This window comes from Pyricularia grisea (assembly GCF_004355905.1).
Source record: "Pyricularia grisea strain NI907 chromosome Unknown Pyricularia_grisea_NI907_Scaffold_4, whole genome shotgun sequence".
In the NCBI taxonomy this organism is placed as follows: Eukaryota; Fungi; Ascomycota; class Sordariomycetes; order Magnaporthales; family Pyriculariaceae; genus Pyricularia; species Pyricularia grisea.
The window spans coordinates 2,152,078-2,165,109 of NW_022156718.1; the positions used below are offsets into that span (position 1 = coordinate 2,152,078).

The following is a 13,032-nucleotide window of genomic DNA, read 5'->3' on the forward strand; positions in this document are numbered from 1 at the left end:
GAGTCGTTGCGCCAATTTGCCCACCGGCCCTGCGCTACGCTGTGAGGTAAGGCAAACTCTCTGGAAGAACGGCGAGATGGTGGATATATTAGAGGACTCATAAATCCCGCAGCTGTATGCTAGTTATTTGCGTGAGTGTGGAATGGGCCTCCGACATGGGTCCTTCAGCATATATCGTCGAGGACGACGGTAGGGAATTCCACCGAAAAAAAGGAAACCGATTCCACATTGTCGCATCGCGAAAGTCGTGCAAGAAAATAAAGCCGCAGCAGATTTAAAAAGTCAAAGCCAAGACGATAGGTAAAAGGGGGAAAGGAGTAACCCATGTGTATACCCTAACCGTCAAAGAGTCGCCCTGTCGAAAGACATCAGGGGAGCGGGAGTGGCGTGGTGAGTACCTACCACTTGCCGAGGTACCTACCTAACTAATCCCAATACTGGCTCCTGCCAAATACTCTGTATAGTTCAATTCCACGTGCTTGAATCGACGCCGAAGCTTTTCACCGATTAGGTTTCACCACCGAGAGGCCGAGAAACTCCGCGTGTGAAGACGAATGGATGTAAGAAAAGGCTATCCTGGTATAATCACCACGCACTCCTCAGCTCTGCGGAATTATATATTCCAAAGCTTCTAGTGGTTGGGATAGCTTCCATATTAGAAGATAGTTCGTATGAGATGAATTGGGTAATAAGGTTGGAATCCAACTAACTATGCTCGCCATGTCTACCCTCCAAGATATTTAGTTATGCAGTAACTGATCTCTAATCTACTTTCAACTAACTTAGTTTATGTGCGAAAATAAACTCACTTGATACAATTGTTCATTCGAGATACGCTGCAGAGAGTAAGCTTGGAGAAGAATCGGAGTTTGGGCTGGGTAAACTGTCCAGCCCACTATATGGGGTTGAGAAGCCAGTATACCTTAAAGAGAAGATGACGCCAGCATCACAGATATTACTGACCTACACGGTTAATAAACACATAAACGAGAAAGAGATGTAAGAACGATGAAGTAAAGATCATTAAAATAGTGTAATCTCTTATGTATTGCCGTCTTCCTCCGACAAGTCCATTCATATATAAAGGACGCAGCCGCCGATATAAACACTCCTATTTTGCTCTAATCAGATTGTATACCTAAAAAACTCAGCGTTATCGCCGCGTTCGCGCTGGGCAACCCTCTCCTCCTCGGTATATTCAGATGGGGGCTTGTAGGCCTTGTCGCGGCGTGCGTTTTCGTGACGCAGGTAGAGGTGCATCAAGATCGACAGGACCAGGGACATGGCGTGAAGACCGAGCAGGGCGCTGTGGCCGGAAATGTAGTGGGGTGAGTCCTTTTTGAGGTAGAGGTAGGCCGAGACGGTACCGCCGAGGTTGCCGAAGCCGACGTGCATGGCGATACCGACACCGCGCTTGAGCGAACCGCCAATGTTGTTGCCGTTCCACGCGACTCCCTGTGGCACATTGGGGTAGATTCCCGAGGCCAGGAAGAAGCAACCGGCGTACTTGACAGCGTTGGAGTCGCTGACGATGAGCATCACGAGACCAGCCATGCTGCAAGTAGAAAAGAAAACACATTTGTTAGTCAAACTCGACATTGCATAAAATACTCTCCAGGGTAGGAGAGACCAAGGGCCAAAACTTACGCCATCATCTCAAAGAAGATCATGAACAGACCACGCTGTCCCAGGCGATCTGCCAACCAACCGGCGGAAATGCAGAAGAAACAGGCGACAATGTAGGGCGGCACAGTCATCAACTGAGCGAGCTTGGGATCTGTGTAGCCGAGGCCGCTGACGATGGTGGGCAGGAACAGCGAATATGAGTAGAGACCGGTGTAGATGCCGTTGGTGATAAGCATGTGTACCCAGATCTTCCAGTCCTTGAGGGCGTCCCAGAAGTAACGCATATCCCACTCGTCTGCCAGCGAAGAGCGGTCGAGCTTGAGACGGTTCACAACCTCGGCCTTCTCGACAGGAGACAGGAACTTGGCAGTATCAGGGTAGTCGTACATGGCCTTATAGGCGATCAAAGCTGCCAGGTGATGAGAGCATCGTTAGCTGAATCTCGATCTGTATCGATGATCACGTGTCCATTTCTTTCATATGGAAGCGCCAGGTGACTAGATATATACGAGGGTAACGTAACTTACCGACAATGAGTGTCAGGAGACCCTCAAGAATGAAGATCCACTGCCAACCAGAGAGCTTGCCAACACCGCGCATCTCAAGGATTCCACGGGCCAAGAGACCACCGAAAGCACCAGCAGCCGTAGCAGCAGAGAAGAAGATGGCCATGCGAAATCCACACTCGTGGCGGCGATACCACATGGTAATGCTGAAATTATGTCCAAAGTCAGTAAATGTATCGCATATATGCTGTTGCTCGACCGTGGTCGATACCAGCAAGTTTATTTCTCATAGATTTCTGGGGGATCGCAATGGATCATAACTTACTAGTATGTGATTCCCGGGAACAAACCACCCTCAGCAATTCCCAAAGCAGCACGGCACACCATCAATCCAGCATAGCTGTGAACAATACCCATAAGTGTTGTGCAGACAGCCCAAACAACCATGATGGAAGGGATCCAGATGGATGGCCTCCATTTCTTCATGGCCATGTTGGAAGGCACCTCGGCAGCGACATAGAAGGGGAAGAAGATGGCCAATGCATCGTTGTACTGGAGGTTGGAGAGGCCAATATCCTTCTCTAGCGTCTCGAGACGTGCGTTTCCAATGTTGGTACGGTCGAGGAAAGAGAGCAGGTACAAGCAGGCCAAGAAGGGAATCAAGTGCCAGTCGATGCGGCGAACCAGCTTCTTGGTAGCGACAGCGTCAAAACCAGGGCTTTCCAGGTCATCGTTGCTGTAGTCAACATGGCCGTCGTGAGGCTTCTCAACCGTGCCTTCCTTGTCGGCGTGCTCGCTTGGGCTGGAGCTGGGAACGGGCTTGGTGTCCCTGGACTCTTGGTCCGAATGCTCGGTAGGGTTGCCCATATTGGCGGGATACAACGGTTGTGCGCTTTTTTTTTTTTAAACCGACGGATGCGTGACAATGCGTAACGTGACGTGACGTGACCTTTTGGAGATGAGACGAGACGAAAAAGCCTTAATCAAGTACAACAAAGAGCGACCGCGGTCCCGCTTGTTGTCTCGCCTAGAAGCTGCGTTCTTTTTTCTTTTTCTTTTTCTTTTGTTTGCAGTTCCAAAGTGATACAGAACTGAAGGTTGCAAGCGACAGAATAGGCGAGAACGTTAATCCCGTCCGTCGAACAGTCAAACAAAAGGTAGCCAGAGCCACAGAGAAAACAGATCGGATCTGCGGATGGGGGAAAGAAAATAAGGGAACAAAAGGACGGATGGAACAAAAACCAGCCCTGTGGGGAGAGGGGGGAAATGCTGCCGTGATATAAAAAAGAAAACTTGGGCAGGACTTAAAGATTGAGTGAGACGGGAGTGCCAGAATTGGACGGATGGGTGTGGCTCACTTTTTTAGAAAGTGGAAACTTTGCTTCCCCTGCTCTGGATCTCCCTCGCTCGCCCGCAAGTCAATTTAACTATCAGCCCAGGTACCTAGACTAACGCAGGGCCATACAACAACATAGTAAGCAAAATTCACTTGTGCAACCGAGCTACTTGGTAAATGAACTTCAGGTACTCCTGCTGAGAGGGGGACAGGGTCTGACTGAGTACCAACCTACCTACCTACCTTATGAAACCCCACTCTGGTTGCTCACCCACACCATTGCGTTCAACCTATCATGCCTGCCCATAGTACATACCCCCGGCGCAGTACATTCGCTCAAGACCGTCGATGGACGAAGGGAAGCTAAAAGCAGGTTGGTTGTGTGGACGTGTTCCCACTGGACTGGGGTCCGTCTGGGGAAAAAAAAAGAGCAAGTGGATACAAGTGGACGCGACCAAACGAAAGTGGTCTTGAGTGGTTGAGTGGTCTATTACAACAGCAGAAACCTACCTTGCTTCCTGGTGGTATGGGATTGGAGGAAAGGACCCCTTTTTTTTGGCCGCTCGCTGCTTGTGTTGGTTTTGGCGTCAATAACATTAGACGGAAACGGAATTGCCCGCGTCAGGGCTGCTCTCTTTCGTGCGGCTAGCAAAAAAGGCCGTGCTGTGCATTGACTCAACTTGCGCTGGTATTTTGACATGGCGTTAAGGGACTGGAGGGTATCAAACGCTGCTCGAAAATTTGATAGCCATCAGAACGAAACAGATTGGTTGTTGAAATGCACGGGGTTGCTTGCAACCGTTAGTTCCTCCTCGGAGGCCGCGAAGACGAGAGAGAACAGCATTTACAAGAAGAAGCATATTGCCACGCGGCCTATAGACGACTCGATCAAATCAGTGACGGTTGGATAAAGTTATCCAGGGTGCATGTACATTCCGTCGAATATTGCAATTGCAGATGAATCATGAGCGACTAAATGTACAAAGTAAGCATGTGCGGCGCATGTGAGTGGTTCTCCCCAACAGGTCTCCGATCCGCACTCCGTAAGCCAAGGGAAAAAGAATGGAGGGTGAGGAAGAAGAAGGGGGGGCATCTTTTGGACGGGCAACCTATGAGAAATTCGATAAAAGATCCCGATAATATCTGCATGGGGTTTGTTTGACTCTGAGATTTGGTTCATTGTTTTTTTTTTCTCCCTCTTTCAACTCATGGAGGGGAGGGGGTGGGGGTGAGTGTGCTTGCCTGTTTAGTTTGGTAGTACTGGATTGCATTCGCTGGTTTATAGGCACGCCAAGGCTAAATTCTTCTCGGCCCTTCTGTCCGGCCGCCGATACAAGGTGCAAATTTAATGCCTGCTATCATACAGCTAGAAGGCGGGGTAGAATGAAAAGAACCCATTCGTGTTATTTGCGACTGTAGGTACCTTTACGCTTCTGTTTTTTTTGTTTTTTTTTTTTACGGAGTAATGTAGATCAGCGTGTGTTTTTGTCTAAGGAATGGGGCGGTAAGACCTTTGACGCTAAAGATACAAACGTCCATTCTGTCTTGGAATGTTGTTTGGTGGTATCAATCCGGATTTTCTTGGAAATTCATCAGCAACCATTGCTTGTCCCACAGAAGCTTATTCTCAAGACTTTTGGCACTCGCTGCCCAGCTTGCCCAGCTGCTTGTCCAGATCTTTACCACTCACTCCGCCTACAGTCGAAACCATTGATCGCCAATTTTGGTGAGCACCAACCAACAACAGAACCGAGGCAACCCACAACTTCTCATTGGCGCCGCCTATCAAACCCCTCAATCCATCTGAACCATGATTACCTCCTTCCTTCTCAGCCTACCTCACCGACCATTGTAGATAATTAGCACCCGACAAGTAATTGAATTGCGGCAAGGCCTATTAAGGAGGACCGGTCAAGTTTACTTTCAATACCACCAGCCAACCTGGCCGTTGAGCCACAAAATACGACGGACCTCATGGATTAGCTTCCGGCAACCAGGGGACCCCGAATAATGCAACCAAAGTCGGGTAGTAGCCAACTTTTCACCGTAATGACTGGATGAATGCTGCATGTCCCCTTCGGATATTACTTTCCCGTCGACCAGTCAATATGTAAGCGCTGCATAGGTTTGTTGGTTGTACGTACAGTCGACGGCCCTGTCCCGCGGTGCAACACTACCATTCAGCAGTCGCAAAGCTGGGCCATCTACGCCAAGCCAGTCAACTAAGATTCCAAGACCTGCCATTCGGTATGGCGACAAGCAGACCTGGTTTGTTGTTGTTCTTTATGTTGCTTCGTACTAAAAAAAAATTATTTTATTTCCTTGATTATCATTTGCTTTTTACTACTGCTGCGCTTCGACTTTCACCAACTGCCTGGGATCTTCCATGTTCAAATATCAAATGGGCGCCATTCAAAATGCGCAACAAACAATCAATTGACGCCTCCTCGTGTCAAGATCGTGATGGCGTTCAGCCGGCCCACTGCAACTTTCAGTTCCCGCGTTCAGATGCCGGAACCGTCGTCTGCACCATGGCTTCCTTCCGCCCGAGCAGCGCGCGCTACGTATTTATTCCCAGTGAAGGAGAGAGCTCGCTGACCCCCAACAATAGAATGCTGCTAGAAAGGACATGTCCACCACTTGATCACGCGAGCGGACAAGATCGACCAGGACGGACAATTCCTGACTAGGTCGATGGGTAAATTTTTCTTTCTTTCTTTCTTAGTACCATACTCGACCCTGGCTACATAGTAACCTAATGCTAGCGTTGGATTTTCCAAGACCAAACGGTGTCAGTTCTTTTTAGACATAAGCTTCTTTCGAGTCGGGAAGCGCGAACAATTTTTCTGTTGGATAATGAAATAACACTACTTTCGGCTGAGGCTTGCGCCTCTCACATCCACCTCCGCCATTTGGCCGAATCCGATCAAGCCACTGACGGCGCCCATTAGGAAATGAAGTCCAAGGGTGTTTGTGCCTTTTTTTTTTTTTTTTTTTTTTTTTTTTTTNAAAAAAAAAAAAAAAAGAAACGCCACTCTAGACAAGCAAATAAATATCTTATCGAGCTAGGCTGGTTCAATTGGCGGCTAAATGCAGGGTAAAGAGATTAATTGGGGTCAGTGGTCGAAATTAACACAAACAGCATCCCCTGTCTCCCTCCCAACATTTGTTTTGTTCCCAAACCAAATCCCCCTTCTCCCTTTCCGCACATCATTACTCCGTACAGAGTAGTAAATATCCCCATTTCATTTCAGCCTCGGGAGAGCACTGCAGATGACACCCTGCAAATTTACCGCTTCAGCCTGCACGTTTCGTAAGTTTTTATCATATTTACCATGCAGTCAGTACTCGTTGCAGAAAGCTAGGGAGACCAAAAGAAGATCAGCAAGGTTAGCTACAGCCGGATGCATCGGATGTCAACCAAGCAAAATAACAAAAAAAAAAAGGTGATGCAGTATGAGGTCTGGAACATGCTTCACCACGTGGCAATGTACAGTGCTGTAAGCAGCACCACCCTCTCGCATCTATCATCCATCCATCCATAATCCCCGAAACTCGGCTGGGTTTGTCGCACCTACAAGGTAGGTAAGCATGCAGGAGCAAGGAGACGACCTCGTCTGTGCAGATATTGTCATCCCATCAAAGACAGGTACCGACAAGCCGATCATCCACTGTCTTCTTGTCTCTTTCCGAGCTCGGCCAGCTTGCGAGACTTGCTCCTCCACAACCTAGCGGCAACCATTTAGCTCACGAATTACTCAATGTAGCCCCGTTCAATTCGTATTAACACAGAGAGCGAGCTGATACGAAGGAGATTCATCCATTATTATATGGTCATCCAAATATTATGGAATAAGTTACCCGCGCATGTGAAACGAGTCGTCGCCGGAGCTGAAGAGCAAGGGAGAAGTGGGGGGGAATAAGAGAAAATACGACTTTCTAGAAGCTGTGCCGCTTTCACCAGAAATGGACAGATCAGAAAATGAGGCGATCAGCCATGTAGGCGCATAGCTTCTTCAGGCTGCTTCAGCCAAGCTTCAGCCCTTCCCGGACCTCAGCTTCCATCTCCTGTCTGGTACCGGCGAGTTTTCTCAGCTGTAGATTCATCCAAAAGGATCATTGAAACATAAAGCCGCCAAGCACGATTTCCCCCCCTTTTTCGCCTTACACAAACAGGATGAGGGTTGGACAGCAGTCCCGTCCCATCCACCGCAACGCTTGTTTTATGCTGGGTTTATTCTGTGTGTTGTTTCATTTGGCCCCCCCATTGGTCCAGAGGCTTGGGAAGTCCCTACTTGGTGGTCTTTATTGTCACGGGATAATAACCCTACACTTGCACTGACTGTATCTGTCTCTGATTCGAAAAGAATGAAAAAGTCTGTCAAATTCACCAAACAACTCGCTTCGCTTCTGCTTCCCGCCCCTCCTTTTCTTTCAACCCTCCCCCCCCCCCCCCCCCCCCCCCCCAAAAAAAAACACCAATTCGTGGGAAGTTGCCGGTGCGTCCACGTGGCCGGTGCACACCCTTATTCGAAATTCGGTCAATGTTCTGCATCTGGAGAACATGCCGCAGGGGGGAAAAGAGGCGCAGGGAAAACAAAGCTGCCAAGACGGTCCAGTCGCTTTGTGGATTTTTCGGGCTGTGGATGGAAATCTTCTACCTATCTTGGCGAGGTTGGGGGAGAGGGGGTAACATGCCCGCATGCAACAAAAAAAAAAAAAAATTGTGTCCCCAAGAACAAATCAAAAGGCCAAGATTGTGGCTTTGGTGTTAGTGTCGAATTAAAACTTGTTGTCACAATAAGATATCCTACCATTCTGCGGAGCTTAAACAATGCCAGTACTACGTTAATGGATGATCGAGATATGACAACTGACCAGACTAGTTCGAATACGGTATCGTCAATATCATCGGTTACGTCTTTGTTTTCTGCCCTTTCACTCGCCTAACGATATACACCTGGTCTTACCCCTCATCCCGAACTCCATCCATTGCGGAGGAGTTCGAGATTCCAAGTTGGGTCCAAATATCCACTCCGTCCTTGCTAGTTCGTGCGGAGTCCCCAGAGTTTCATTATGGCATCAGTCAGTCATGTACTGGGGCTCTGGGGCAATATTGTGGAGAGCGGCAGTCGCAGTACCTTGGTAACGTCAGCCCTCATGATCTATCAAATTCTAATTTTGCAGGTAACGACTGAAGAGTGATGAAAGTGGATGTTGCCAAGAGCGTCATTCTTTACGCATGATAACGTCTAACCATTGTCTTCCGTTGGGCCGACATGAATTGCCTTTTGTCCAAGTTACCAAAAGATTTCGTCTTGAGCCTTAGAGTCAGACCGTTTTTGAGCTTGGCTTGGGGCTTTCTCTGGTTTGCAACCTCAATTCTAGAGTCCACTATCCGGCAGGGGAGGATGCGCATGTGCTTACATCGATTGTCAACACTAACATCAATATATGGTGCAACACACTCGGAACTTCCCTTCAGTATGGCCTTTAGCTACGATGCATTTTGGTATTACAAAAAGCAACCAAGAAGGAATAGGCTTTTAAAACTGATACTATCATAATAAACTAGGAGGAGATATTGATAATGAATATAATACAGTAGAATATGAAATGAGAAGGGGAAGACAAAAAAAAAAAGATCAAGTTTTACCCCCGAAAACTCCTGGATATGTCTTAGCACAAATAACCAACCGACTTTCCCACTTCTTATAATCATACAAATGCGAGACCCAGCAGCACACTGACCGCGGTAGTCACGACAGCCAGCAGACTCGGGGCGCCGCCCGCCCTCGCGACGCCGGCGGTGCCGAGCCTGAAGAGCGGATCCTCCTTCCTCCTGCTGCTGCCGTCCGTCTCATTGAGGCTGACCTGGCTGTCCTCGACGCAGAACCTGTCCGGGTCAGACCAGGTGGCGTCGACGACGCGCTTCCACGTCTCGGCGGGGCTCATGATGGTCTCGCGCGTGTGGAAGACGCGGCAGTTGGCGGGCTGGTACAGGAACTGCAGCGGCAGCTGCGCGTTGTCCATGGAGAAGGCGTTCTTGCCGTTGACGCTGCCTGCGGTCCCGGGAGTCGCCGCACGGGTCAGCGCGTACCCCGAAGCCAGGATGCCAATCTCGCCGCTGCGGAACTCGCGCGCCCGCGCCCTGGGCGCGAGCGTCATCACCGCCCGTGCGCCAGCGGCCAGGGATTCCATGGCGAAGACCTGCGAGCCCTCCACGCCGGCGATGGACTGCATCCTGCCGACCTGGGGACGGCCGCCGATGACGGTGGTGCGCACGTTGGCCTGCTTGATGGCCAGGTACGAGAAGAGCGTGCAGGTGCTGCCGCAGGTGCCGTCGGTCAGGATCACGACGTCTTCGGGCTTGAAGACGGGCGCCGGGGAAGGGGAGCGGCTGCCCGTGCCTGTCAGGTTGAAGTCGGCAGACGTCTCGTTGTAGGGCGTGGACTGATATGCCGTGAACTTGTCGCCCTTGATCTGGACCGGTGCCAGGATCTGGTCCTCAGTCGTCATGTTTTGGCCCTCGGGCGTATAGACGAAACCGGGCATCAGGTTGAAGGTGACTTCCGAGTTCTGCAGCACCGAGAGCGCGGCGCGCTCGTTGCTAGCTTTGAACCGCTGGGTGGCGTTGGGGGTGTTGAGGACGTTGTTGCTGACGCGTGCCATGTCGATGAGAGAGTCGGTGAGGCGCAGGTTGTTGGCCTGGAACGGCTTGACATCGGGGAAGAGCTGTGTTTTGACTGTCAGTCTTGTTTTCTTTTTCTGAGTGTTTCCCTTCCCAAAAAAAAACATACCTGTGCAAAGAGCTCATAGCCCGCTACGACGAACCCGCCTCCGTTGCCAGTCAAGTCAACGACGAGCTTGTTCTTACCCTCATCCTTGCACTTGACCAAAAAGTCTGCAACGACCTCCTGGTAGTTCTTGACGTAAGCGCTTCCCTGCACATCGTCATCTGGCGCGAACGCATTGATCGCAAGGACCGCAACCTTGTCGTAGCCCGTGCCGTTGAGGAAGTAGCCGTGGGTGATGTTGCCGCCGTCGTCCCTGATGACGGGCCAGGGGTACCCCTGGATGAAGGGCTGGACCTTGGGCTTCTTCTTGGTGGAGGGCGACGTCCCGTTGGTGCTCGAGTTTGTCTTTTGGATCTGGAACGAGATGTTTTCAGGCGACGAGAGCACCGAGTTGGGCGAGCAAAACTTGATGTAAAAGTCCTCGCCCGTCTTGACGCCTCTAAAGTTCACGCCTTGGCGCAGCAGCGCGAAGCTCTCCTCGGACTTTTCGCTGCCGTCCTCGTACGTCACCGTCACCTTCTCGCCCTGGTATACGCGCGAGGCGGCCAGGACCGGCGCGGCGTCGGGGGAGGCATACGATGGCAGCTGTGAGTTCCACTGCGAGTCTGGATCTTGGAAAGACGAGTACTTGAGGTTCAGCTCTTCGAGGAGGGTCGCGGCGTTTTGGCCGTTGATCTTGACGATTGCTGGCGGGAAGCCCTTTTTAGCTGTGCCTGTTCTGTTGTTGATGCTTTTCAAAAGGGGCTCTATAGTACAAAAAGAAAAAGACGGTTGGTTACCGTGGTGAGCATTGGAACATGAAATTTTGGAATGATGACAAACATGACCCCGTAGATAGAGACTAACCCATGTGATACAGCTTTGGCAGAGCAGCACCATCGACGGAAACTGAGGCAACCTTTGCGATGAGCCTGTTCCTGAAGGTGAAAGCCTTGAACATATCGGGCCTGTAGCTGAAGTGTCCATCGTGTGCAGTGACCAGGTGCTCAACGATGGCCGTCTGGAACTCGTACTCGCTCTTGTACTGGCCCTTCTGCGCCGAGTCCGCGATGTCGTCCAGCCCACCCAAGATGTCAGTGGGCGGGAGCATATAGTCACGCGGCGGCGCCTTGAGGAAGGCCAGCGTGCTCTGCCAGCCGACAAAGGCCTTGAGGCTACGGATCATCTCTGAAGCCGGTCCTACCTTGTTGGGAACCGACTGCAGGCAGTCGTAGGCCATCTTGGCTGGGACGCGGGCTTGCTCTGTGCGGGGGGTTTTGAGGGAGAGCCTGGGTCAGTATATTGAGATTCATGATTCAGGGGTATTGAATAGAACGCGCAGAGAATCTCCCTTACCCTTGGGGTGCTCTTTGAGGAACTTTTCCACTTCGGGCTGGATCTTGGAGCATGCCATTGGATCGACGCTACCCTTGCCGGACTCGGCAGATGCTGGTGGTGCGGGTGCAGGCTTGGGTACAGGCTCTTTGGGTGCAGGCTGGGGTGCAGGCTGGGGCTCTTTAGGAGCCGGCTGGGGTGTTGGTTGTTCAGGTTTAGGCTTGGGAGACGGTTGTTCAGGTGCAGGCTTGGGTGCCGGCTGGGGCTCTTTGGGTGCAGGCTGGGGTGCCGGCTGGGGTGCCGGCTGGGGTGTTGGTTGTTGAGGTGCTGGCTTGGGTGCCGGCTGTTCGGGTTTAGGCTTGGGAGACGGTTGTTCAGGTGCAGGATTGGGGGCTGGCTGCTCAGGTGCAGGTTTAGGCGCAGGCTCTCCTGGTGGGGGTGTTGGGCTAACAAAAGCCGTGGTAACAGCTGGAGCGTTTGGTTCTGCCGCAGACATTTCCTGGTCCGGTCGTTTCTCGGTGGGATACTCTGCAGACTGGGCCTCTGGAGTGCTGAACCGGGCGCCCACCGGAGGGCCCAATGGCCCACCGCGGCCGTCGCCGTTGACCGGAGCAAACTCTGTTCCGGGACGACCTTCGAGCCCCGGGTTCCGCATTTGCCTAAGATACTGCGGCGGGAGGGCTGACGAGGTGCTCAAGAAGGCCGCGGCCACAGCCAAGCTGTAGCCCAGTGCGTCTGAGCCCTTCATTTTGGAGGATCGGCTGCCTGTTGCTGTTGTTGTTGTTGCTTCTGTTGCTTCCTGTGACAAAAACTGCGGATGCTCTATATGCGCATTCGGTCTATTGGTGCTCTTAAAAATATTACGAATAGAGACAAGAGTTTGTGCAGGTAATAGCACACAAAAAGAGACAATAAAGAAAGACCAAGTCTATTAGCAAGGTACACGGCTGCCGGCGCCGACAAAAAAAAGTACCGCCAGGGCTAAAGAGAAAGGAAGGAAAGAAAAAAGGAAAAAAAAAGAGGTGTGGTCAAACTATGGGACGCGCACACCAGAAACCGTCGATCTGGACAATAAGAAATGAGAACCACTCGATGGATTGGGCAAATCGTCCCTGCTTTCAAGTAGATGGGGGCTCCGACCTCCTTTCAACTGAATAAAAAGAAGGCTGCAAATCAACAAACAAAACTTAAAGCCTAATCCCTACATGGCTGCATCAGCGGATGCTGACATCAGAAGAGAACAGGCAAAGACGATACAAAATGGTGACAGGGCCTTCTCGCCAAGACAGGACGGTAGCCAGCATTGAGGAGTCCCAGACATGGCGATTCCTGCAGGACTGCCAGGTTCCCGCCCGAATAAGACTTGACATGACATGGTTTGAGTTATGTCCAGGATTCAGGGTCACGTTGCTGGAAAATAAACATTTTACCTTGATTAACGATCAACTTCACT

The 13,032-nt window shown here is 50.9% G+C and overlaps 3 protein-coding genes across 3 annotated transcripts; 1 reads left to right on the forward strand and 2 right to left on the reverse strand.

Moving 5' to 3' along the window:
• Window positions 1-998: 998 nt before the first annotated feature.
• PgNI_07336 (uncharacterized protein) lies at window positions 999-3,483 on the reverse strand. Its single transcript, XM_031127350.1, has 4 exons — window positions 2,458-3,483; window positions 2,154-2,338; window positions 1,648-2,035; window positions 999-1,555 (listed from the first exon to the last, which is right to left on the reverse strand). Exons 1-4 carry the CDS (start codon window positions 2,997-2,999, stop codon window positions 1,126-1,128), a joined length of 1,545 nt encoding a protein of 514 aa, XP_030981208.1. The 5' UTR covers window positions 3,000-3,483; the 3' UTR covers window positions 999-1,125.
• A 5,703-nt stretch (window positions 3,484-9,186) lies between these two features.
• PgNI_07337 (uncharacterized protein) lies at window positions 9,187-12,327 on the reverse strand (the record flags this gene model as incomplete). Its single annotated transcript, XM_031127351.1, has 4 exons — window positions 9,187-10,203; window positions 10,269-11,011; window positions 11,112-11,507; window positions 11,601-12,327. The coding sequence occupies 4 exons, from the start codon at window positions 12,325-12,327 to the stop codon at window positions 9,187-9,189; spliced, it is 2,883 nt and encodes a 960-aa protein (XP_030981209.1).
• A 457-nt stretch (window positions 12,328-12,784) lies between these two features.
• On the forward strand, window positions 12,785-12,886 carry PgNI_07338 (uncharacterized protein; the record flags this gene model as incomplete). Its single annotated transcript, XM_031127352.1, has 1 exon — window positions 12,785-12,886. One exon carries the CDS (start codon window positions 12,785-12,787, stop codon window positions 12,884-12,886), a length of 102 nt encoding a protein of 33 aa, XP_030981250.1.
• Window positions 12,887-13,032: the final 146 nt, after the last annotated feature.